A 23,982-nucleotide genomic window follows, 5' to 3' on the forward strand; every position below is an offset into this window, starting at 1 on the left:
AGATAGCTAGCAGAATCTTCTAGAATTAGATGCCTCCTTATTCCTACACATGAAGAAGAGAGTCTGTATACAACATTCCCAGTCACAGTCTTGAGACTCATCATATACATGCTTTCTTGAGTCTTCTCCATTAAGCACCATGACTGCCTCAACATACGGGCATAGGAACAGAATCTGGACTTTATTTTTGGTTTTTCAAGACAAGGTTTTTCTGTGTATCTCTGACTGTACTGGAACTCTCTCTGTAGACCAGGCTGGCCTAGAACTCACAGAGATCTGCCTGCCTTTGCTGGGATTAAAGACACCAATGAACCACCACTGCCTGGTCTTCTTATTGCTTTTAAAAATGATTTTTTAATTTTATGTGCGCTGGTGTTTTGCCTGCGTGTATGTCTGTGTGAAGGTTCAGAAGCCATGGAACCGGAGTTACAGACAGTTGTGAGCTGCCATGTGGGTGCTGGGAATTGAACCCAGGTCCTTTGGAAGAACAGTCACTGCTCTTAATTGCTGCACATCTCTCCAGCCCCAAGGAATCTGGACTTGTATTCCTTTGGTCACCAGTCTGCGCCCCATACTTCCACGGCTCACATACTTCTATTCCTTTAGAGAAAGAGTTCCTCTTGTTACAAATATGCCCACACCTTTCGTGTGTGTGTGTGTGTATGTGTGTGTGTGAGTGAGTGAGAGAGAGAGAGAGAGAGAGAGAGAGAGAGAGAGAGAGAGAGAGAGAGAGAGAGAGAGAGAGAATGTGTGTGTGGGCACATGTGCCTGTGGAGGCTAGAAGGTGTCTTCTTCTGCCTACACTCCCCCTTTTTGAGGCAGGATCTCTCATTGAACCCAGAGTCCCCATTTTGGTTCAGTAGTTGACCATTAAGCTCTTCCTTCCATGCTAGGGCTGTAAACCCAGCCAAGTGGGTGCTGAGGATCCAAACACAGGCCTTAATGCTTGTACAGCAAGCAGTTTACCCGCTAGCTGTCTTTCTAACCCTAATGCTATTTTGTTTTCAACTATAAGGAAGAGTCCCTAGGCTACTCAGTAGCTTCCCAATCCAGCCTCCTGCCTTCACTAGGTCTGATAGACAGCCCTTACTCAGTCTTTGTAGAGCTCAGTACCCCCTCACTGGACTCCCCAACATTCCTAAGAGGCTCTCACTGTAAGAAAGCAACCCTTGAGATAAAGCGAGAATACAAATTTGGCCTAATTCCCACACTTTACCTCAAATCTAAGTCTCTCAATGCTCAAGTCACCCTCTGCACATGCCCAGTACCCTCCCAAGCCTTGTGTTGCCTGCTGGATCACATCCATAGCAACCTGCTTGGAAACCTGCCTGGGAACCAAGAGTTGTTGGGCCAAAGCCATGAGTGCCAACTGTCAGATGGGGCTGAGACTGGGACAAGGCCGTGGCCTGGGCTGGATTTGGGGTGTTAGGTAAGTCCCTTTGTTATCAGACCTGTGACTTTGGGCCAGGATAGACCCTAACAAACCTTAGGTGGCTGCTAAGTCCACAAAGGGAGGAAGGGAGTCAGCGGCTGCTGGTGGGGGTCAGGGGGGCAGCGGGGTGTGTAAAGAGAGAGGGCATGCTCCAGGGGTTCTAGCCACTGGGGAGGAGGAAGGAGGTGACGCCCCTTGGGAGCTGAGCTGCCAGGTGCTTCTCGTGACTCATCTCTGCAGCGGTAACAAGCTGCGAGCACGCAGCTCTGAAGGAGGATAACGTGGGCTTGCTTTAAGCTTCTAGCTTCAGTTCTTTCAGCCCTTCCTCGTTCCTGAGGGACATTCCCAAAGGGGAAACTCTGGGTGTGTGCGCGCGCACCCTGGGGAGTGTCCTCTGCCCCGCTGAGACTACAACTGTGATGCCTGTGTTTGCTCCAGGTGGGTGCTCTGAAGGTCATGCATCCCTCTAGCAAGCCTGAGCTGCGTCTGCCCAAATACTGCAGCGTGGCCACAATCCGGAAAGCCCCTGACCCGGACGGTGCTGCATCACCCTGGGACCTCCCCTTCACCTGTCCCTTTGCCAGGAAAGCACCCTGGCTGCCCATCAGCTGCACACTCACCAGGTACCAGCTTCTGTCCTCTGCCCTTCCTTTCTCCTCTCTTCCTGGTCCTAATAGCACTTGAGAGTCCTCAAATGCCTCCAGAATAGCATCTTTAGTAGCTGTCTAAAGTGTGGCTAGGAGATGGCAAGGGAACTTCAGTCTGTAGCAAGTTCCAGGGACCAGTCTGTCTGGGACAGGGAAACGCCAGCCCAAATGCTCAATATGGGTTTTGCCTGCATATGTCTGTGTACTACATGCATACAGTACCTGCAGATACCAGAAGAGGGCAGCAGATCTGGAGTTACAGCTGCAGGAAATCCTAGTCCTCTACAAGAGCAACAGGTGCTCTCTCTTCAGGTCATTGCTCAAGCTCCTCCTCCTCCTCCTCTTCTCCTCCTCCTCCTCCTCCTCCTCCTCCTCCTCCTCCTCCTCCTCCTCCTCCTTCGTGTTTTGCTGTACTGTAGACCTCTCGAACTCACAGAGATCCACCTGCCTCTTCCTCCTGAGTGCTGGGATTAAAAAGGTGTGCACCACCACCACCACCTGTCTCAAGTTCTTAATTTATTTGTTTGAATCACCTTGTTCAAAGACAATGTAAGTTCTTTTGTTGTTGTTTTGGCTTTTCGAGACAGGGTTTCTCTGTATTGTTTTGGAGGCTGTCCTGGAACTCACTCTGTAGACCAGGCTGGCTTCGAGCTCACAGAGATCTGCCTGCCTCTGACTTCCGAGTGCTGAGATTACAGGCATGCGCCACCACTGCCTGACTCAAAACAGCTTTTTCAAAAGCCCAGACTCTCTTGGACTGGAAAGATTACTCAGCAGTTAAGGGTGCATACTCATTCTCATGGAAGACCTGAATTCAATTCCTAGCACCCAGATCAGGCGCCTGCAACTCCAGCTCTAGGGAATCTGAACACATATACTTCAAAGAGTCAAAATAAATATTTGAAGAAAAAATAAAACTCTAAAAGACCAGACTCCCCCATTCTGCAACTGCCCCAGGCCAGAGAGTCCTAAGAGTTGGCCTTCCTTCCGCTCCTCCTCAGCCCCTCGTGAGCTCCTTGGCTGCCCCAGATCCAGGGCTTCCACATTCCCCTGACCCCTGGAGCCAAATGACTTAAGTTTGGTTCCCCTGTCACCTTGTTACCTCATCCTAGAGCCCCACACCATCTTTTGAGCATTGATAAACACACGTATACAAGCAGATTTAATTTTGGTTACCCGGAAACAATGTGCAGTCCAAAAAAATGCCCTCTGTGCCCTTCGTTTCTGCTAACTTCAGTTTAGTTGGTCTTTCAGGAAGGCACAGATTGCCATTTTCCCTGGGTTTCTGTTGCATACACCCTTGTGCAGTGAGCCTCCTCAGATCAGACCCCGAGTGAGGCATGTATCTTAACTGGTTTTGTTTTGTATTCATATATTTATCTAGGTGGGGACGCGCTATAGCTCACATGTGGCGGCCAGAGGACAATCAATGGGAGTCAGTTTTCTCCTTCCACCATGTAGGATCTGGGGATTGAACGCAGACTGTCAGGTTTGGTGGCAAGCACACCACCCCCTGAGCCATTTCTATGGTCTATTGATGTTTTTAGGGTTCTTAGCCCTTGATTTCATTTGCTTTTCCCAGGTGTGCCTCTTGTCACCCATGTTCCCGTACTGCTGATGCACCATGGCAAGGGCTCAGTTGGCTGGGAAGAGTCGGAGATGCTGCTGGCCCCTGGGTCCTGGCCAGGAGGGAACCGGATGGCTTTTACTATCTGGCTCAGATAAAGGCTGCCCCAGAGGCAAGTGCTTCTCCCCATCAGCTCCCCACACGCTCCTCTGAGTGGCCCTTTGCACCCGCTGTGTCTGAGCTGTGCACATTCGGAAGTTTGGTTTCTCGGCTAAGTTGTTAGGGCTGAGTGATGAAGCACTGCAAAACAGGCAGCTTAAACAACAGAAACCTATTGTTTGTTTCAAGTTCGGTTCTTTGGAAGGGCTACGAGGAAGAGCCTGTTTCTTGCCCCTCTTGTAGTTTCCAGTATTTACTCAAAATCGTGGGGTTTCCTTAACTTGGAAGAAGCATCACCCCGACCTCTGGCTTCAATTTAACATGGCTTTCTTTATTAACTATTCAAATTTCCTCTTTCCCAAATTTATGTGTCCATGTATCTCTGTGTATGTACATATACATATGCCAGAATAGGGGGTTGGATCTCCTAAAGCTGGGCCTACAGGTAACTGTGGCCCAATGTGGATGCTGGGATTCGAACCCAGTTCCTCTACAAGAGCAGCAAATGTGCTTAACCACTTTGCAATCCCTCCAGCCCCTCAAATTTCCTCTTGGCATAAAGACATCAGTCAGATTAAGGGCCTGCCATGCTCACTGTGTCCTCATCTTAACTAATTATACCTGCAACATCCCAATTCCCAAAAAGAGATTGCATGCTGGACACTGGGACAAAGGCTTGAATACATCAACTTGCAGAAAGGGGAACACAATTTATCCCTTAATGGTGAGAAAAATGTAATTAGTTGTTCAGGAAGATTCGGTGTTTGAATTATGGGCATGAGCCTGAGAGAAAGGGATAGTGATATACAATCTTCCATGCAAGCACACTTGCTCTCACACACAAAATCTTGTTCCTGAAAGGCCAGGTGCCAGCTCGCCAGCTCTCTCTCTCTGTCTCTGTCTCTCTATGTTTCTCTGTCTCTCTGTCTCTATGTCTCTCTGTGTCTCTGTCTCTGTCTCTGTCTCTCTCTCTGTCTCTCTCTCTCTCTCTCACCCTAGTTGTCCTAGAACTTACTCTGTAGACCAGGCTGGTCTCAAACTCATGGAAATCCACCTGCCTCCACCTCCCAGGTGCTGGAATTAAAGGTACTTGTATTTTTGTATTTTTTAAATTGCCAGTATGTAGCACATGAATTGCTTATCACATTTAACATAAGGACAAATTATGAAATGCTGAAGAGTGAACCTCTAAAGCCACCCAGCTTGGGCTTCTCTCTCTGTCCTGCAACTTACTTTGCAGACCAGGATGGCCTTAAACTCACAGAGATCCATCTACCTCTGCCTCCCTAGAGCTGGGATTAAAGGCATGCACCACCATCACCTGGCTTGGGCTTCTGTTTTTTTTGTTTTTTGTTTTTTTGTTTTGGTTTTCCGAGACAGGGTTTCTCTATATTGTTTTGGAGGCTGTCGGTCCAGCCTGGCCTCGAACTCACAGAGATCCATCTGCCTCTGCCTCCCGAATGCTGGGAATAAAGGCGTGCGCCACCACCACCCGGCTTGGGCTTCTATTTTTAAAATTAGTTTTATTTAATTTCATGTGTGTGTTAGTCTGCGTGAATGTAAGTGTACCATGTGCATGTAATGCTAACTGAGGCCAGAAGAGGGCACTGGATTTTCCGCCAGAACTGGAATTACAAACAGTTGTGAGCTGCACTGTGAGAGCTGGGAACCAAACTTGGGGTCTTTGCAAGAGTAGTAAGTGATCTTAGTCATTGAGCCATCTCTTGGGTCCCAAGTTTTAATTTTTGACATAGGACCTCATGGATCCTAGGATGCCTTGAACTTTGAACTTCTGATCCTCTAGCCTTTGCCTCTCAGGTGCTATGGTTATATATTGCACTACCAGGCTTGGCTTGTGCAGTGCTGGGGATTGAGCCCAGGTCTTCTACGTACTGAGTATGCACTCTCCTAACTACCTACATGGTTGTGTGTGTGTGTGTGTGTGTGTGTGTGTGTGTGTGTGCATGCTTGTGTGTGTACATGCCATGGCATGTGGGTCATAGGGCACCTGGGGGAGTCAGTTTTCTCCTTCTGTCATGTGGGTCCTGGGAATCATCTCAGGTGGTCAAGTTTGGCTGCAAGCACCTTTCCCCACTGAGCCATCTTGCTTGCCCCATCTTTTTGTTTTCTTCAGACGGGGTCTCAGTCTGTAGCCTCAGCTGCCCTGGCACATGGCCTGGAACTCAGTATAAAACCCAGGCTGCCCCCAAACTCAATAGCAATTCTTCTGCCTCAGCCTCTCGTGCTGAAATTATGGGTATGCATCGCCACCCTCTGTTCTCATTTTATTTCAAAAAAAATTTCTTTAAGATTTATGTGAGCCAGGCGTTGGTGGCGCACGCCTTTAATCCCAGCACTGGGGAGGCAGAGGCAGGTGAATCTCTGTGAGTTCGAGGCCAGCCTGGTCTACAGAGCGAGTGCCAGGACAGCCTCCAAAACTACACAGAGAAACCCTGTCTCGAAAAAACAAAAACAAAACAAACAAACAAACAAAAAAAAAGATTTATGTGAATGAGTGCTTTGTTTATGTGGTGGTTTGGATGAGAATGGCCCCCTTAGGCTCATATATTTGAATGCTGGTCTCTAGTCGGTGGAACTGTTTGGGAAGGATTGGAAGGTGTGGCCTTGTTGGAGGGGGTGTGCCCTTGGAGTGAGCTTGAGGTTTCAAAGCCTGTACCCTTCTTAGCTCCCTCTGCCTTGTACTTGTGGACTGAGATGTAAACTCTCCGTTTCTGCTTCAGCACCGTCCTTGCCTGCTTGCTGCTATGTTCCCCGCCATGATGGCCATGGGCCTTCACCCTCTAAAACTGTAAGCCCAGTAAACACTTCCTTTTCTAAGTTGCCTTGGTCATGGTGTTTTATCGAAGCATTAGGACAGTAACTAAGACAGCCTGCGTATATGTATGCACATCATGTATGTATGCCGGGTGCCCACAGAGGCCAGAGGAAGGTGTCAGATCCACTGGGACTGGAATTATGGATGGTTGTGAGTCTCCATGTGAGCACTGGGAGCCAAACCATGGTCGTCTGCAAGGGCAGCCAGGGCTCCTGACTACTGAATCATGTCCTTAGCACCTAATGTCAAATCTTACTCTATTTTCTTTCCCGTAGCTGGAGAGGCGGGGGGCCTTGGTTGTGGAATTTGAGGCTCCCCTTGTCACAGGCCTAAAGCTGCCAGCCCAGCAACGGAGAGTGGTATTTCCAGAAGATGTCATTCAGTTCTCACCATCCGTGGCACACTCACTGCAACCTGGTGACAAGGTGCTGGCACCTTTGGAATCAGAGCAACAACAGTTTGGCCCTGCCACTGTTCTCTTGGGCTTGAAGAAACAAAAAGGCCAAACAGGTGAGGGAGCTACTGTGGTCCTCCATCCTCCAGAGGGCACTGCGGTGGTCCTGGCTCAGCTGTCACAGCAAACAGAACCCTTATACCCCACAGTGGCAGCGGATCTGTAGTCCTGTCTTCCAGGATATGTTATGTTTAGTATCATGGAGGACAGAAGCTGGCAGGGTGGCTTGTGTCTGTAATGCTAGCACTTAGGAAGCTGAGCCAGGATTGCTGTAAGTTTGAAGGCAGACTAGGCTAGAGAGTAAGAGTGTCTCAAAAAAAACCAAAAAGTGGGGGCTGGAGAGATGGCTCAGTAGTTAACAGCACTTGTTATCCTGGCAAAGGACCCAGATTCATTTCCCAGCACCCACTTGGAGCTCACATCCTTCTGTAACTCCAACTCCAGGGCACCCAATACCTTCTTCTGGGCACTTATACACATAGAATAAAAATTAATATAAATATTTAGAAAACAAAAGCAAAGCAACAAGAATCAAGAGAAACAACAGAACCACCACGTCTATGTAGATTCCCTAAACCATCACATGAGCTGGCTGTGTGTCACGTGTCTATAGTTCAGCACTCAGTGGGCTGAAGCAGGGGGATCATGAATCTGAAGGCAGCTTGGGCTACATAACGAGACCTATCTCAAACACTCAAACCAACAAGCCCAACAGAAGCATCGTTCATTATGTGTGGTGGTGGAGGGGAGAGTATTCTAATCACGGGGACGCGCCTCCCGTCACTACGGTCCTCTTGCGCCAGCCAATCAGCGCAGCTGTGTTTAGACAATGATACAAAGCCTGTGCTGAGGCTGCATTTTGGTTCTGCATGAAAACCATGTCCCTCCAGGTCATCTTTAGCCCAGGAGGCGCCAGTGAATCCTCCAGAACTGGTGGTAGGTGTGGTATGGGGGAAGGGACATTCCCACAGGCACATGAGGAGCCAGGACGAGCAGAGGGATGGGGCTGAGGCTTTTGGCTTTGGGGATAGGGAAACCTTTATTCCAAAGAGCCAGGGATTATAAAAAAAAATGTCTCCCATTTCTGTTCGTAGCATCTAAAGAAGAAGAAATCACTGTTCACTTCTGGAATGGCAAGATGGCTAAGGTTCCTCTAGACAGGGTCAGGTGGGTGTCCCTCACTGTCTGGAAGAAGGCTGTGGAGAGACTACAAACACCTCACACCGGGGAGTACCACAGTCCTTTCATTTGGGTGCCTCACTGCTCTCCTCTGGGACCTAAGACAGGAAGCTTCACACACAGGCCCTGTCTGGACTCTTCCTTCTCATGCTCTCCTGGCCCCTCCTGTGCCCGCTGCCAGTTTCTGTATCAGAGCTGTTTCTGTGGCTGCCCTTTGGTGGGGCCTAGCTGGTGGTCTCTAACTAGGACCTCAGAGGTCACAACCAGAAAACTCCCAGAGCCAGAGCTGGAGCCCACAGCTCAGCTTCTGCCCCTACAAAGTCCCAAAGAGGAGGCAGTAGCAGCATTCAGATGCAATCTGTCCTCCTTCTCTGAGGAAGAGAATTCAGAGAGTCATCTGGAGACGGGACCTCCCCAGAGACAGATGGTGAGCAGGGCAGTCAACACTGACCCCATCCTTTCTGAGAAGTCTCTGCAGCAGCGTGACCCCTGGCAGCCGGAGTGGAGGTACTGGAGGCGAAATGGGCCTGAGCCACCCCCTGGAAAACCAGGTATGTTATACCAGGGGTATGGCACTAGCTTCCCAGGCAGGGACTAGGGACTGCATGGGTCTCTTGGGAATCTGGCACTCTCTGGGGGAGACTGTCACATGAGGGGAGTGGAAGTTCCCATGTGAACAGGAGATGCGGATGGCTTGATGTTTGCACTCTGATTAGTGCCTGTGTTTAACACCTCCTCTTCTTTGAGACAGGGTCTTATGCAGTCACAGATGACCCTGAACTCCTCATCCTCCCACCTCTGCCTCCTGAGAGCTGGGAATACAGGCATGTACTACCATGCCAGGTTTATGTGGGACTGGGTAGAACCTAGGGCATCATGCAAGCCAGGCAAGTGTACTCTACCAACATCCCTAGTCAGATCTTTCTTTTTCTGCCTCCACTCATCTGCTAACAGGGTACTGCCTCCAGGTGTTGATGAGAGTCAAGATCGGAGCAAGTGTAGAGACTGGGCCTTAAATGTTAGTGATTGATTAGGCTGTCGTGTCCACATGAGCCCCTCAGTAAGTCAGGGAGTAGAGTTACAGACCATTATGAGCCACCATGTGGTTGTGGTTGCTTTTCCTCTGGAAGAGCAGTCAGTGCTCTTAAACTTTGAGTCATCTCTCTAGCTCCCTGCAGTTGTATTTTACAAGAGGGCTTCAGGAATTTCTGTAGCACCCAAGCTTGGGGATATTTCCTTCACCCCTGGCAGGGAAATAATTAGAAAGACAAAAATCCATCTCTGGTCAACTGAGAGGAAAGGTCTGGAACTCCTGCTAAAATAGTTCTCCAGGTCTCACTAGGGCAAGTCTTGGGAGCAAGTGCATGGAAACAGCTGTTTCTAGAATCTTCCTTCCAACAAGTGACAGTATAACGAGAATGCTCCCCAAATCTAGTGTTCATGCTCACTCTTGACTTCCACTACCTCCCCGCACAGCCTGGAGAAAGGAAGGAAGAACAAGAGGGTTAACCGGAGGGGCCATGGGGGTCAGACAGGCCCAGGTTTCTGTGTTGGTTTCCATTGCTGTGATCTGAAATCTCTACAGTGGACAGAAACCAGTCAAGGGCAAACAGACTCTCGCCCATCCTACACATCTTCCTAAAGCTGCTTAGACCCACGTTCAGCCTCTTTCCTAATCACTGTATTCAAATAGATGCAAATTAGAGTTTTTCCTGTCAAAATAAATCCTGGGGCTGGAGAGAAAGCTCAGTGGTTAAGAGTGCTTATTGCTCACCAGGGAGTGGTGGTGCCCACCTTTAATCCCAGCACTTGGGAGGCAGAGGCAATAGGATCTCTGAGTTCAAGGCTAGACTACAGTGCGGGTTCCAGGACAGCAAGGACTACACAGAGAAACCCTGTGCTTATTATTATTACTCTTCCTGAGAACTGGAGTTCAGTGCTCAGCATGCATACAGCTCACAATCACGTGCTAACCCCAGCTCCAGGGGATCTGACGCCCTGTTCTGGCCTCCACAGGCACCCACATCATGACACACAATAAATAAAGATGGACCTTTTTTATTTTGTGAGACAGGGTTTCTCTGTGTAGCCCTGGCTGTCCTGGAACTCACTTTGCAGACCAGGCTGTTCTCAAACTCAGAGATCAGCCTGCCTTTGCCTCCCAAGTGCTGGGATTAAAGGTGTGTGTCACTACTTCCAGGCTAAAAATGAATTTTCAAGAAAATAACAGCTGGGGCTTGGTGGCACACATCTTTAATCCCAGCACTCAGGAGGCAGAGGCAGGCGGATCTCTGAGTCTGAGGCCAGCCTGGTCTACAGAGCAAATTCTAGGACAGCCTCCAAAGCAATACAGAGAAACCCTGTCTAGAAAAACAAACAAACAAACAAACAAACAAAAGAAAGAATTCTAATAACTAATTATATACAACTGTCTCTTTTGGTCCTAGGTGTTTTGCTGCAGTCCAGGGAAAGATTTAAATTTCTGGAGTTGGCCCATGGACCAACATCAGGAATATTCTAAATCTATACAGTGAATGTTCTAGATGGGGTGTGAGAAAGGGCCACCCTCACCCAGATATTTCTTCCTCTGTAGATCTATTCCTTAGAAGTCTCATTCTCTGCTGTCCTTATTATCTTATTATCTTAGAAGTTTTGACAGGGTCTGGCTATGTAACCCAAACTAGCTTAGTGCTAGGATTATAGCTGCAGATGCCATACTGCCTGCCACACTCAAGTGGCAAAGATGAGATGTGCATAAAGTCATGTGTGAGCTGGGGCTGGAGACAACAGCTGGTGACAGAGCTTTTCCCTTTCCAGTTTTGTATCCTTGTAAGGAAACGTACTGCCTGGCTTATAAGAAGGATTGGTTATTCAGTCAATACTAAGTACCAGCACTCCATCAGACAGTACTTGAAATCAGTGTCAAGTTCCAAAGCTTGACTGTCAGTCGTCAGCTCTACCTGTTGTGATCCTCTGGTATGTGTGTCCTCTTTCCTCTAAACATTGCCTTATGCATTCCCTTATATGGATACAAAGCTAGAAAGAGAAAGAGTAACTGTTACCTGCCATTGTTTCCAGCAACTGCCCCAATAACTGATCTTGGGTTTAGGAACAAGACGTTGCCACAATAAGAAAAAAGACAAGGACAATCAACAAGACAGAGTGTGAATTGCAATTGTGGGGACTATCCAGGAGCTAGCCCTGAAAGCCACCAACGTGAAACCATGGCAGATTCAACCAGAAGCTGCACACAGACAACGATGTCAGTGCATTGGGACAACCAGAGGAACTCCTTAAGCAGTTTTTTCTGGGGTGATATTCTGTTTGAGAATGGTAAAACTATGGCTCCGTTCCAGAAACCCACACATACCCACTGTTTTGCATGTCAGAAGACTTAGAGGACCCTCAAAATTCATTCCAGTCTTCTGGGGGTAAGTGCAAGGAGCCCTATAAAAAGTTTCTAGCACCTATAAACCCCAAGATTTGGGAAGTTGAGGCTGGAGGATTGCTTCAAGTGTGAGACCAGCTTAGGTAACTGTGTACATTGAGTTCCAGGACAGGCTCCAAAACTACACAGAGAAACCCTGTCTTGAAAAATCAAAAACCAAAACAAAAGAAAACAAACAACAAAAAGCCAATCTTTAAAACTATAGTCAGTATATAAGATTTAAGATTTTTCTCCTAGAGGAAGTTAGGGATAATAAGGTAAACACTTGAAAAGGGGTTAAAAAGAGTGGCTGACCAAGCCTTGACAGGAGATTAAGCATAGGTTGTAGGTGAGTGTCTAACAGTACTGCTCCCCTGAGACTTCCTGCAGGTAAGCAGCATTTGGAAAACATTTGTTGTGAGGGGCGCAGGAGCTGGTGGTCCTGCACTGGAACTCCCTCCCAAGGGCCTGACGAACACTTATTCACAAAAGGGACAGGGTGTGCCCACTGCTGTCTTCTCATAAAATCTACAGCTCTACATGGGGAACGCTGTTTCTTTCTTTTTAATATCAATAAAATGAATTCCTTTTATTTCCAAATCTCTTCCTTTATTACCACAATTAACACTTCCTTGGGAAGCCAGTAGTAAGAGCTGTTCAGACAGCACCATTCCATTATTGTTTTCAGGCACACAGTATGGGGGACTTCTATAATCTCAAGTTAAAATGAGCTCTGAAAGAAACAGACTCCAGTTCATAAAGGCTGCCCCCCTACAGCCAGCATTAAATAGGATCAACATATCATTATTAAGGCAATTATAATGCAGCTTTATTCTTCTTGTTACTTGAAAAAGAGTGAAATGATGGCAGTGACGGTCAACTTCATACGGGGAAGACCAAGTCCACACTTTGCCCCGAGTCAACGGCGACCACATGAGTCTTCTTGGTTAAGGGGCTTGAGCCCACAGTGACAGAATAGGTCCCTGGATACACTTCAATGTAGAGGTCCTTAGAGATGTTCTCAGCCTGGAAGGAAAAGAGGCAAGGTGTTCTCAAGACTGATCTCAGAGTCACTTCTGCATCTCTACCAGGTTGCCTTTTTGTGCCAGAGGTGGGGAGGGATGTACAGACATGGGGTCCTGCCTTCAAGGCTCAGCTTGGTCAGAAGATGGCACTGATTTTAGTGATTCGGACAGAAGTAAGACGGTATCTCAGAGTTGTTTTGATTTGTATTTCCCTGATGGCTAAGGATGCTGAGCACTTTCTTAAATGTCTCTCAGCCATTTTAGATTCCTTTATTGAGAATTCTCTATTTAATTCTGTACCCCACTTTTTAATAGGATCCTTTGGTGTTTTGGTAACTAGCCTCTTGAGCTCTTTGTATATTTTGGAGATCAGCCCTCTGTTAGATGTGGGGTTAGTGAATATCTTTTCCCATTCTGTGGGCTGCCGTTTTCATCTTATTGACTGTGTCCTTTGCCTTAAAGAAGCTTCTCAGTTTCAGGAGGTCTCATTTATTAATTGTCTATCTCAGTGTCTGTGATACCGGTGACAGTTTATGCTGGAGACCATATGGAGAAAGGGGAATACTCCTTCACTGCTTGTGGGAGTGCAAACTCATACAGCCACTTTGGAAATCAGTATGGCAGTTCCTCAGGAAAATGGGAATCAGTTTACCACAAGATCCAGCAATCCTACTCTTAGGCATATATCCAAAAGATGCACATTCATACAACAAGGACATCTGTTCTACTATGTTCATAGCAGCATTATTTGTAATAGCCAGAACCTGGAAGCAACCTAGATACCCCTCAACTGAAGAGTGGACAGAAAAAATGTGGTACATTTACACAATGGAGTACTACTCAGTGGGGAAAAAAACAACGGAATCTTAAAATTTGCAGGCAAATGAATGGCACTAGAAGAAACCATCCTGAATGAGGTAACCCAGTCACAAAAAGAGAAACATGGTATGTACTCACTCATTTATGGATTTTAGACATGAATCAGGGGAATGCCAGCGTACAATCACATTGCCAGAGAGTCTGGGAAACAGGGAGGACCCTAAGAGAGATATGTAAGGTACCCTGGAGAAGGGGAAAAGGACAGGATCTCCTGAATGGATTGGGAGCATGGGGGAGGGGAGAGACATCTGGGAGAAAGAGGAAGGGAGAGGACAACAGAGGGGAACAGGAAGGTTGAGTCGGGGGAAGAATAGAGGAGAGCAGGATGAGTGATACCATAATAGAGGGAGCCATTATAGGTTTGAGGAGAGATCGATCTGGTATTAGTGAGATTTCCAGAGATTTACAAGGATGACACCAACTGGCAATCTAAGCAATAGTGGAGAGGTTACCTTAAATGGCCTTCCCCTATAATGAGATTGACAACTACCTTATATGCCATCCTAGAGCCTTCATTCAGTGACTGATGGAAGCAGAAGCAGACACCCATGGCTAAACACTGAACTGAACTCCTGGAAGCCAGTTGCAGTGAGGGAGGAATGATGAGCAAAGGGGTCAAGACAGGGTTTGTGAAACCCACAGAAACAGCTGACCTGAACAAGGGGGAGCTCATGGACCCCAGACTGATGGCTGAGAGGCCAGCATGGGACTAATCCAGGCCCCCCGGAATATGGATGTCAGTGAGGAGGCCTTGGCAATCTATAGGGCCTTTGGTAGTGGCTCAGTATTTATCTCTGACGTATAAATGGAATTTGGGAGCCCATTCCACCCGGAGAGATGTGCTCTTGGCCTGTACACATGGGGGAAGACCTGGGCCCTGCCCTGGATGATATGACAGACTTTAGAGATCCCCCATGGAGGGCCTCACTCTCCCTGGGGAGCAGAGTAGGGATTGGGTGGGGGGTTTAGGGGGCTGGGGGAGGAGGGGAGGGAGAGAGAGCTGGGATTGACATGTGAAGTAAGCTTGTTTCTAACTAAGAAAAAAAGATGGCATTGTTGTTTTGGTAACTCTCAGCCTTAATGCTTGTTGCCATCCTTCCAAATCTGTGAGAATACCTATCTTACAAGCAAGCATGTGAAAACTCTGTAAATGAGAGGATGTTATAGGAACATGACGGATTATAAAAATAGCACCCGCCAGGTGTGGTTGCTCACATGTTTAATCCTAGCACTCTGGAGAGAGAGACAGGCAGATCTCTGTGAGTTTGAGGCCAGCCTGGATTTACATAGAGAGTTCCAGGACCAGGACAGTCAGGGCTTCATAGAGAAAGACCCTAATTTAAACCTCCCCCCCCTCCAACATACACATACACCAAAACAAAACAAAACAGGAAAACCCTAGGTGGAGTATGAGTTAGGTAGAAGGAAATGCTGCTTGGGAATGGCATTGTTTCTCTTCTAAGCTAATAATATGAATGGACACCCTCCTCTCTGTTGCTAAAGCATTGACTTGGAAGACGGGCTCTTTTACGTTGCAAAGTCTGAAAGTAGCTTTTGAAAATGCTGACCTCAAGTGTGTCATAAAGTATGTCTGCTCAATGCCTGGAAGGAATCACAGGCAGAGTTGTCATTTCTTATACCACACATGGGAGACTAATGAAACTACAGGCCAGAAACTTCTATTGCAGGAATAAGTTATATTTGTACTTTCATGAAATTTCACCTCACCTTGCCTTGCTGACAGACTTGAGGTCAACATTTTCGAAAGTCACTTTATGTTGTCTTTCTTACACTTCTGAAAAACTAAAGGTCCAATAGTCTTTAACTGATGTGAGGTAGCAATGACATTGCTGTTTACCAGAGGTCAACTATGAAATATACAAGGGCCTCAGAATCACAGTGAAGGATATGCTCCATTCAGCTCCACACGGCAGCGTTGAGGTTGTATTTGTGTGGAGTTGTGGAGAGATGGCTCAGCAGTTATGAGCACTGGCTTGCTGCTCTTGTGGAAGACTCAAGTTTGGATCCCAGAACCCAGGCAATGGCGATGGCTCACAAAACCCTGTAAATCCAGTGCTAGGGGCCCTGAAATCCTCTTCTAGGCTCTGAGGGTACCAGGCATGCATGTGGTATACATTCATACATGCAAGTACACAAGCATACACCTAAAAGAAATCTTAAAAAAAAAATCCACCTTCATACTGGAACTCCAGGCCACTCAGAATTACCAAAAGCAGCATTAATGAAGACACCCATAGCTGACAGCTTGCACTTGTACTAGAAGCAAAAATTTTTAGTTACTAATAACTCCAGAATATCTGAATCCTGGTTAGTAACAAACTGGATACAAACAAAAAGGGATTTGTTGCAGTGATATGTCTAGTTTCCTTCCTCAGATTTCTAGCTCTTCCAAGTCCCAAGCAAACTACCTAGGCTCATAGACTACTTACTCCTTCATCATGAAAGTAAAAAACTATTTTTTTTCCCACAGAAACATTTCAAATGTTTTGGAACCAATATCACCACATGTATACATTCTGGAATTTCAGCAATGGCTGAATTTTACAAGCCGAGGGTCAGGCCCTCCTGCTGCTTCAACAGATGGTGGAATTCTAGCAGGAGCCAATGGCAGCCTAGCTGAGCCTAGGAAGTGAGCTGTGAATATTTCACATTCTTTCCAACCACAACTATGAGCTGAGGCACACAGCATCCCCCAAGCCTCCAGTGAGGGAAAAGGACACTAAGGAAACAGCATTTTGCACCGACCCTCAAGTGTAAACCTCTCAATTTGAAGAGACCATAGAGCCCACACAAATGGAAGCCAATTGGTAACAGATCAGCCAGCTTACAGAAGGGTAGTGAAGCCCAGCACATGTAGAGCTCTGTACTCACAGGCCAGGATGCCTCTTGAAAATGCTCTGATGTTTGGTAGATGCTTCCTGAACCAACAGATGTCTCTCCTCTGTAGTTTCTCTGTCAAGATAAATATCGGTTAGGACCTGAGCTTTGACCTTCTGAAAACAAAGACATTTTCTCTTATCTTACTAGGATTATTTCCTATGCCTTTTCTCATCTGTCACCTGTTATTAGCAATCTGTTCAGTATATTCAGAACTATTTTTAGTCATGTGTTGTCCATTGTTCCTTTTTTCCCTATGTGAGCTTTGGAGTCTGGCAAACTTGAGTTAAATCTCATGTCCTGTTACTCACTAGCAGGATTCACTTAACTCAGAGCCTTGGTCTCCTGGACGGTAACATGGGGCTCCTGGGTGGAAGGGAAGATTGAAATGCTAAAGTCATGATACCCAACAGACTTTCATAAACACAGTTTTCTTCTCTGCTTCATCTAGGGATGGTATCAGCATGGAACAGATAAAGCATTAGAGGCACCTGACTTTTGTACACCACAGAAAAGGGGAACGTCACTTTGCCACATATACTCCTCACTTAAGCTCTCTTAGGAGAGATCAGGCCAGGGTGGAAAGGGGATTTCAGGACACAGTCTCTGGTGGCTCTTCACATCCCAGAGAGGAACTCAAGGGCTCTTACAGCCTGTACCGAGCCCACACATGTCCCCATGCTCACTCATTCCTGCCATTTTCACTAAACCCTTTCATTCTACTGCCCTAGGATGGCTCATAGAACAGAGGATTTAGGGATTTGAATCTGGCCTTAATTTTGTCATCTTTGAGTATAATTAAAGGAGTTCTACTAGAATCAAAGCCAAAAAGCCTACTTCTGTTGAACAAACAGAACCTTTGGCTTTTGCACAACACATATTAAAAGACAGAGCATGAGCCAGACTATGATGGCACACAACTCTGATTCCAGCACTCGGGAGGCAGAGGCAGGGGGATCTCTGTGAGTTCAAGGCCAGCCTGGTCTACAGAGTGAATTCCAGGACAGTTAAGGCTATTCAGAGAAATTGTCTTGAAAAACAAAAAAGCCCAAACCCAACTAAACAAGACAGAGTATGTGATGAGGGGTGGCTAGTTGTTACCTTCATAAAAACCAAGGCAGAGTCAGCTACACTAGATGCTGAGGAAGAAGGATCACTTGAGACCAGTTAATATCAGAGTAAGCAACACAGCAAGACCCTGTCTGAAAAATATTTAATGAGACAACCCCCCATATTTCCTTTACATAAATTATCAGACATGGTAGTATCACTATCTCAGTAAGATATAACTATTAAAAATCTCTTTTCTGGTGGCTGGAAAGATAGTTCAGTGGCTAAGGGCAGGGGACCTATGTTTAGTTCCCAGTACTCACATTAGGTAGCTCACAATCACTTGTTAACTTCAGCTCCAGTGAACCCAACACCCTCTTCTAGACTTGTTGGGCACCTGTGTTTATGTGCACATACACAGACACATATATGTAGTTAAAAAATAAAGTCTTTTTTTGTTGGTGTTGACAGTCAATATAGCCCTGGCTGTCGGGAAGTTCTCTGTATAGACCAGATAACCTCAAACTCAAGAGAGCCACCTTCCTCTGCCTCCCAAGTGGTGGGATTAAAAGCCTATGCTACCACACCCGACTTAAGACAATACACTCTTTTGTATTCCTAGATGTATATGGGAATATGTGGTTCTTGAGCCTGCCCAAGAGCCCCACAGCCCAGGTATAAAGTTCAATTGAAGATTCTAGAGTGGTATAAATAATCTTAAGTTTCAGATAAACTCCTATTTCTGTAAGTTCCTGGAGGTTGTGAAGTGACACATCTGAGGAGTACTGGAACGCTGAGTCGCACATGCATCTGATGACACAAAATTCCACAGTGACTTCCAAATCATAGTCTCAACCTTGAGAGGCTACAGGCATGGCATGGAACAACAGATGTACCTGTTCTTGACCTATGTCTGAGTACACGTGCATTTCTGGATGCTTCCTTCTGTGATAACGGTAGACGTGGGTTGCCCCCCCTTCCTCTGGCATAGACGAGTAGTATTTCTAGAGAAATAATGTGAAAGAACATTTAAGTATTACAGGAAAATTTTCAGAGTCTCTGAAACTTGTGCATAGTAAGGTTACTGAAGGAAGCATGAGAGAAACAGTAAATTAACTGTCCTTCCCACAGGCCTAAGCCTGAGACGCTAGGACAAGGAAATTGCATTTGGCATGGCTTTGCTGCCACCTGCTGCCTCTGCAGAGCAAGAACTTTACCAATTAAATAAAGGTAGGCAGGATCATGCTCACATCTTTGCTTCAATGTCAAGTACATTCACCCTTTCATATCCTCCCCTGGCAGAGTCAGATCAACAATTCTGTGTTTACTTCTGGGTACTCAGACAAGGATGAGGGAAGAATGGAGTAATTTCCTTAAGTTGAAGAAACACAGAAGGTTATAAAACATAAACCCAAAAGCTATGCAGGGGAATGGAAGGAGAGGCATCTCTAGTTAGGAATAATCCAAAAGATCAGAAAAGCTACATTTTTCTTGTTTAGTTCCTTCTGGTATCACAAGCTTGTTTGGAACATACTGTAGGGGCAGTGTCAAAGGAATGTGATGAGACGAATGAGAAGCTGGGGAGAGGACTCAGGACATGGACCTATGACATTTTAAGGGCAGCTTTAAATTGTGGAGCCAAATCCAGAGCACTTTTCTAAATCTTCAAAATGCCAAAAAGTTCTGAATAGGAACTTCAATCCTCTGTAATATGATTGAAGGGGGACATTGCTGAAGAACACCAGTTCACTAAAGTTCAAAAATAACTACTATTTTACTGAACCATGAACCAAATGTCTAGGTAGAGCTGAGGTTATACATTGTTCCACAGCCACTTTAAGACAATTAAGAACATTAAAAATGTTCTCTGAACCTTATCTCCTTGGTTGAAATCCCATTGTAATCTAAAGAAATGTTTGTAAAAGATAGAAGTTGGGTATGGCAATGGATAGCTATAATTCCTACACTCAGAAAGTGGAAGCAAGGAGATCAAGAGGTCAAGGCTATGTTAGTAGCAAGTCTGAGGTCAGTCTGGCAGTTTGGGGGCCTTTACATCTGGAGTCTGGAAGCATAGCAAAACCAATTGTTTTCCATCTCCCTTATACACCAGTATCCTTAAATCCAGGTCACTCACACGTAAAGCCTGGTGTGATTCTGAGAAAACAGAGCCCGTGTTTTCCGTCAGTGTTGGCTTGACTGCCTTTAACATCCATTCCTTCAACCTCAGTGTATGGGTTTCAGAACTTAAAATCTGTGTACTCATCTCAATGAATAAATCTTGCATAGTGTTTCCATAATTTGCTATTCATCTCCCGGTGGAAATCAAAGAAGTAAACAATAAAGCTCAGGGCTTCAGAAATCTAAAACTTTACTATGAGAAGCTAAAGAACACAATGAGGGGCGCCTCATGTCTAGAAGTGTCCTAACTTCTCACTGCTCTGGACACATGCCTTAGGTGAGGCTTAAGAGTGACTGACTGGGCTGGGGAGATGGCTCAGAGGTTAAGAGCACTGACTGCTCTTCCAGAGGTCCCGAGTTCAATTCCCAGCAACCACATGGTGGCTCACAACCATCAATAATGAGATCTGGTGCTCTCTTCTGGCATGCAGACATACATGGAGGCAGGATGTTGTATTCATAATAAATAAAATCAATCTTAAAAAAAAAAAAGAGTGACCGACTGGCTACCTGAAAGTTTCAGACCATGGTTTGATCCTTGGGAAGCAGATCTTTCCATTAAAGACTGCACACCTACACCTGCTTCATATGGTCATCTCTGTCACCAACACCTGTTTATGAACTCACTGGGGCATTCACCACGAACTGGAAACAAGCACTGAAGGTTAAGACAACATATAAGCTGGTGGTAGTTCACACTTTTAATCCCAGCACTGGAAAGGCAAGGACAGGCAGATCTCTGTGAGTTTGAGGCCAGCCTGGTCTATAGAGTGAGTTCCAGGACAGCCTGGGCTGTTTCACAGAGAAACCTTGTCTGGAAAAACAAAACAAACAACAAAGACCTAACATACAAGCTTCCATGAAGTTTTTGATTCAACAGATTTGAAAACAAAATAACTCAGGAGTGATCCTGAAGATTTTAACTTAATTTCAAAGGAAAAAGGAGAACATCCTCAAATTAGACTTAATTGTGGAAATCAGGAAATAAACACCATACTCCTCTCCACCACTAAAAACTCAATGAGGACAAAGACCTTTTCTGGTTTGTTTACTGCTGTATCTTCAACAACTAGTTAAGATGAATAAATACTTGTTGGATGAATTCTAACTTGTATTTACCACCTCCCTTATATGAATCTGCTGATGAAGGTGTATAAGTCCCAGGAGAGAAGAACACTGAGTCTTCCCAAGCACAGATCAGGAGCACAGTGTGAATTCACACCAACTTACCCCACACTGACTTGAAGTATAGTCCATGAATTCAGCTATTGTTCTGAAGGAAGCACTAAGGGTCGGCTGTCTTTCTTCTCTCTATTTGAATAAATGGCAAGTCATATGTGAAACCTACAATTCTGTACAGGAAAGGACATCATTTGAGAAATCACCCTTTTCACTTTCAGGAAAGTTTCTGCAACCTGAAATTGGGAGGAAGTATCTTGCTGAGAAAGAATTCTAACTCAGTGAACTAATGCAATTAATCCAGTAGCTAAAATAATAGGTGAGCTGACTTTACTTACTGTCAAGTAGCAGGAAAAACAAACAAACCTGTTATTGTTGGTCAGGGTTTTTGAAACAGGGTCACATGAACACTAGGCTGGCCTTGTACCTGATCCTTCTGCCCTGGTCTCCCAAGTTCTAGCACCACACTAAGAATTGTATTTACTTACATCAGACAGGGTCTCACCATGTAATCCTAGCTGACCTGAAACTTGGCTATGTAGACCAGGCTAACCTCGAACTCAGAGATTTGTTTAATGAGTCCTGGGTGCTAATATTAAAGATGTGCACCACCACACTCCGCAAGGAATTATATTCTAAAAGGAACAAACAGAATACTACTATTCCTTTGTTACTCTTAAAGAATAGGTCACACTGTGCCGGTGAACAACTAGTACTTGCGGCACAGGCAGGAGCTCAAGACCAGCCTGGGCTACCTGAGACTGTGTAAAATAATAAAAGGTGTCAAAAGCCTTCTCCAAAGGACTTTTCTACTCTTTGTCCAGATACTTTGTATCTTTTGGCCGTGGGAGGTTCCCTCCCGCCCAGTGGAAGGCCGAGAATGACTGGGTAGTCCCCCAGCTCGCGCCCTCACCTCTCCTGGGAGGCGCTGGGCACCGGGGACCGACCATCGTTCCTGGTAGGGGCCCTGGCGGTAAAGGACCCCCACGCCGCCTTTGGATCGCTCTGGAGAATGCCAGTCCACTGCCCGTCTCTTGGCGCGCTCCAGCACTTCCCTCCCCAGTCGAGCCGATCGCTGCAGCGAGCGCCGGTCCACCCCGTTTAGCGCCGCGGCCGCTAGACAGTACTCCATGTTTCCCTGGGCACACACACAGATACCGGCGCGTCAGCCGCACCCAGGCCCTGATCCGGGAGGAAGCTTCCCCCGCAACCCCCGCTCTCCCTCCACCCGCATCTTGCACTCCAATTTGGGGACTGGAAGGCAGGACCCCAGGCCCTTACACTTCCGCCTCCCGGGGCCTGGGTGCGGCCCCCTCACCGGGCCTGCGTCTCTAGGCGCATGCGCACAGCGCTTTCCCGGACACGCCTGCGTTCCCGCGGTCGCCCCGTCGCGCCAGTTGCCGGGCTTACGGCTAGGCGCTGTGGGCGGGGCCTGGATGTGGGCGGGGCCTTTGGAGGGGCACGTGGTCCTGGCTCGAACTAGCTACTGACGCGACTGAGGCACTTGTTCGAGGTCTTTCCCGCCCCGTCGGATCAGTGTGAATCCCGGGGCTTGTTGCGCCAAAAAATTTGTGTGACTAGGTTCTGCGGCGGCTCTTTCGTTCCACTTTTGTGTGAGGAGGTGATGAGTCTAGCTGAACAACACGACTGAGGAGGTAGGGTTGGGAAAAGGGCGATCTGTCAGAAGAGCGCTCAAGGCTGGGCATGGGGGCCAGACAGAGGCCTTGGGGCAGTGGGTATGGTGACCCGCAGATTCCAGAGGAGTGTGTGTGTGTGTGAGTGTGTGTGATCATTCTCTCCCTGCAGCTTCTTCATTCCTCCCTTGAAAGGATGGATTCACACACTTTTGTTAGTGGTTTTGTTGTTGTTTGTGCTTTGAGACAGAGAATCACTATGTAGCCTTGGCTGGACTGGAGACTCACTATGTAGACCAGGCTTGCCCCCAGTCTCTTCCTCTTGGGATCTGGACCCACCTTTCAAGCATTAATCACATCACTTTAAAGTAAGAAATGGATCATTTATCTTTCATAACACCACTGGGCAATGGTGTCAGACCCAGGTCTCAGCACTAGTGACCCAGCAGCCCCTCTGATGCTTTAAGGGACACTTCTTAGCGAGGGTGGGGAGGGATGGGGGTAGGGGAGTGGGGGGTGGGTTCCTTACAGGACAAAAAGGAATTCTCAGTCTTTAGGTAATGTCAATGGATGGGTTTGAGTAGCCATGAATTCACCTATTTTAAGTTTATAACTCAGTGAACTTTAATAAAAATCTCAGAGTTGTACCAAGATCGTCACAGTCCTGCTTTGGAATATTTTAATTAGCTGAAAATGGAGTGTTGGGCCTGAGAGGTGATTTGGGAGGGAGGCTCAGGGGAAACATTTGTCCTACAATCCTAACTACCTGAGTTTGATTCCTGGAATCTATGTAAAAAGCCAGAGGCTGTGGTGTGCATCTGTTAACCTGGCTCTCCTACGGTGATACAGGTGGTGAAGACAGGAAATTTGGCTAAAACTCCTGGACTAGCTAGCTTGAACAAGCGAGGCCCTGCCTCAAACACAGTGGAAACCTGAGAACCTCCACACACATTCTTGGACACCTCTGCCACATTCACACACACATAAAAAATAAAGAAAAAAGTAGTCTGGTACCCACCATTTATAATCAATTCTCACTCCTACTCTGGACCCAGGTAACCCCTATTCTGATTGCTGCCTCTGTATCTTTGCCTTTTTCTGGAAATTCATATAAATAGTATCATGTGAATGTGGCCCTTTTGGACTGGTCACTTTCACTTAGATTACTTTGAGGGTCATCTGAGTTGTAGTATATATCAGTACTTCATTCTTTTCATGGATAATGTTCCACTGTATGAATATATTGTATTTTGTTTGTTTATTCATGACTTGGAATTATTTCCAGTCTGAGAGGTATTCTGATAATGCACATAAGAGTCTATAGACATTTTCATTTCTCTTGGGCAGATACTTGGAAGTGGAATTTTTGAGGGTATAATAAGTTTGTGTTTATATTATAAGAAACTCCAAAATATTATTCAAAGTGGCTGTACTGTTT

The 23,982-nt window shown here is 46.4% G+C and overlaps 2 protein-coding genes across 9 annotated transcripts; one reads left to right on the forward strand and one right to left on the reverse strand.

Moving 5' to 3' along the window:
• Positions 1-1,278: 1,278 nt before the first annotated feature.
• On the forward strand, positions 1,279-12,293 carry CUNH11orf16 (chromosome unknown C11orf16 homolog). Of its 6 annotated transcripts, none has more exons than XR_005881228.1 (7): positions 1,279-1,429; positions 1,871-2,055; positions 3,662-3,818; positions 6,917-7,151; positions 8,190-8,825; positions 11,092-11,250; positions 11,384-12,293. XR_005881228.1 is itself a non-coding variant. In XM_005075761.4 (6 exons), exons 2-6 carry the CDS (start codon positions 1,889-1,891, stop codon positions 11,440-11,442), a joined length of 1,254 nt encoding a protein of 417 aa, XP_005075818.2. In that variant the 5' UTR covers positions 1,279-1,429; positions 1,871-1,888; the 3' UTR covers positions 11,443-12,293. The 6 variants fall into 6 exon arrangements, 1 of the variants encoding a protein (XP_005075818.2); XR_005881231.1 differs by lacking the exon at positions 11,092-11,250 and having other exon boundaries at positions 8,190-8,262; positions 8,651-8,825; XR_005881229.1 differs by lacking the exon at positions 11,092-11,250 and having other exon boundaries at positions 8,190-8,262; positions 8,655-8,825.
• On the reverse strand, positions 12,289-22,305 carry Akip1 (A-kinase interacting protein 1). 3 transcript variants are annotated; one of them, XM_013117475.3, is made up of 6 exons: positions 22,192-22,305; positions 21,824-22,048; positions 20,962-21,042; positions 18,450-18,557; positions 16,498-16,578; positions 12,289-12,727 (listed from the first exon to the last, which is right to left on the reverse strand). In XM_013117475.3, exons 2-6 carry the CDS (start codon positions 22,040-22,042, stop codon positions 12,584-12,586), a joined length of 633 nt encoding a protein of 210 aa, XP_012972929.1. In that variant the 5' UTR covers positions 22,043-22,048; positions 22,192-22,305; the 3' UTR covers positions 12,289-12,583. The 3 variants fall into 3 exon arrangements, with proteins under 3 accessions (XP_012972929.1, XP_005075750.1, XP_040612525.1); XM_005075693.4 differs by having other exon boundaries at positions 22,229-22,247; XM_040756591.1 differs by lacking the exon at positions 22,192-22,305 and adding an exon at positions 15,800-15,882 and having other exon boundaries at positions 12,509-12,727; positions 21,824-22,177.
• Between the last annotated feature and the right edge of the window lie 1,677 nt (positions 22,306-23,982).

This window comes from Mesocricetus auratus, unplaced genomic scaffold (genome assembly GCF_017639785.1).
Source record: "Mesocricetus auratus isolate SY011 unplaced genomic scaffold, BCM_Maur_2.0 Super-Scaffold_4256, whole genome shotgun sequence".
NCBI classification, from domain to species: Eukaryota; Metazoa; Chordata; class Mammalia; order Rodentia; family Cricetidae; genus Mesocricetus; species Mesocricetus auratus.

Bases quoted from the DNA above. Each gene is read 5' to 3' on its own strand.
- CUNH11orf16 (XM_005075761.4), top strand. From the start codon at position 1,889: ATGCATCCCTCTAGCAAGCCTGAGCTGCGTCTGCCCAAATACTGCAGC. The intron at 7,152-8,189 runs GTGAGGGAGCTA...TTCTGTTCGTAG, and splicing joins GAAACAAAAAGGCCAAACAG to CATCTAAAGAAGAAGAAATC. The intron at 8,826-11,383 runs GTATGTTATACC...TCTTGGGTTTAG, and splicing joins GCCACCCCCTGGAAAACCAG to GAACAAGACGTTGCCACAAT.
- Akip1 (XM_013117475.3), bottom strand. From the start codon at position 22,042: ATGGAGTACTGTCTAGCGGCCGCGGCGCTAAACGGGGTGGACCGGCGC. The intron at 21,043-21,823 runs GTGAGGGCGCGA...TTATTCAAATAG, and splicing joins CCCAGCGCCTCCCAGGAGAG to AGAGAAGAAAGACAGCCGAC. The intron at 16,579-18,449 runs GTACATCTGTTG...TTATCTTGACAG, and splicing joins CAGACATAGGTCAAGAACAG to AGAAACTACAGAGGAGAGAC.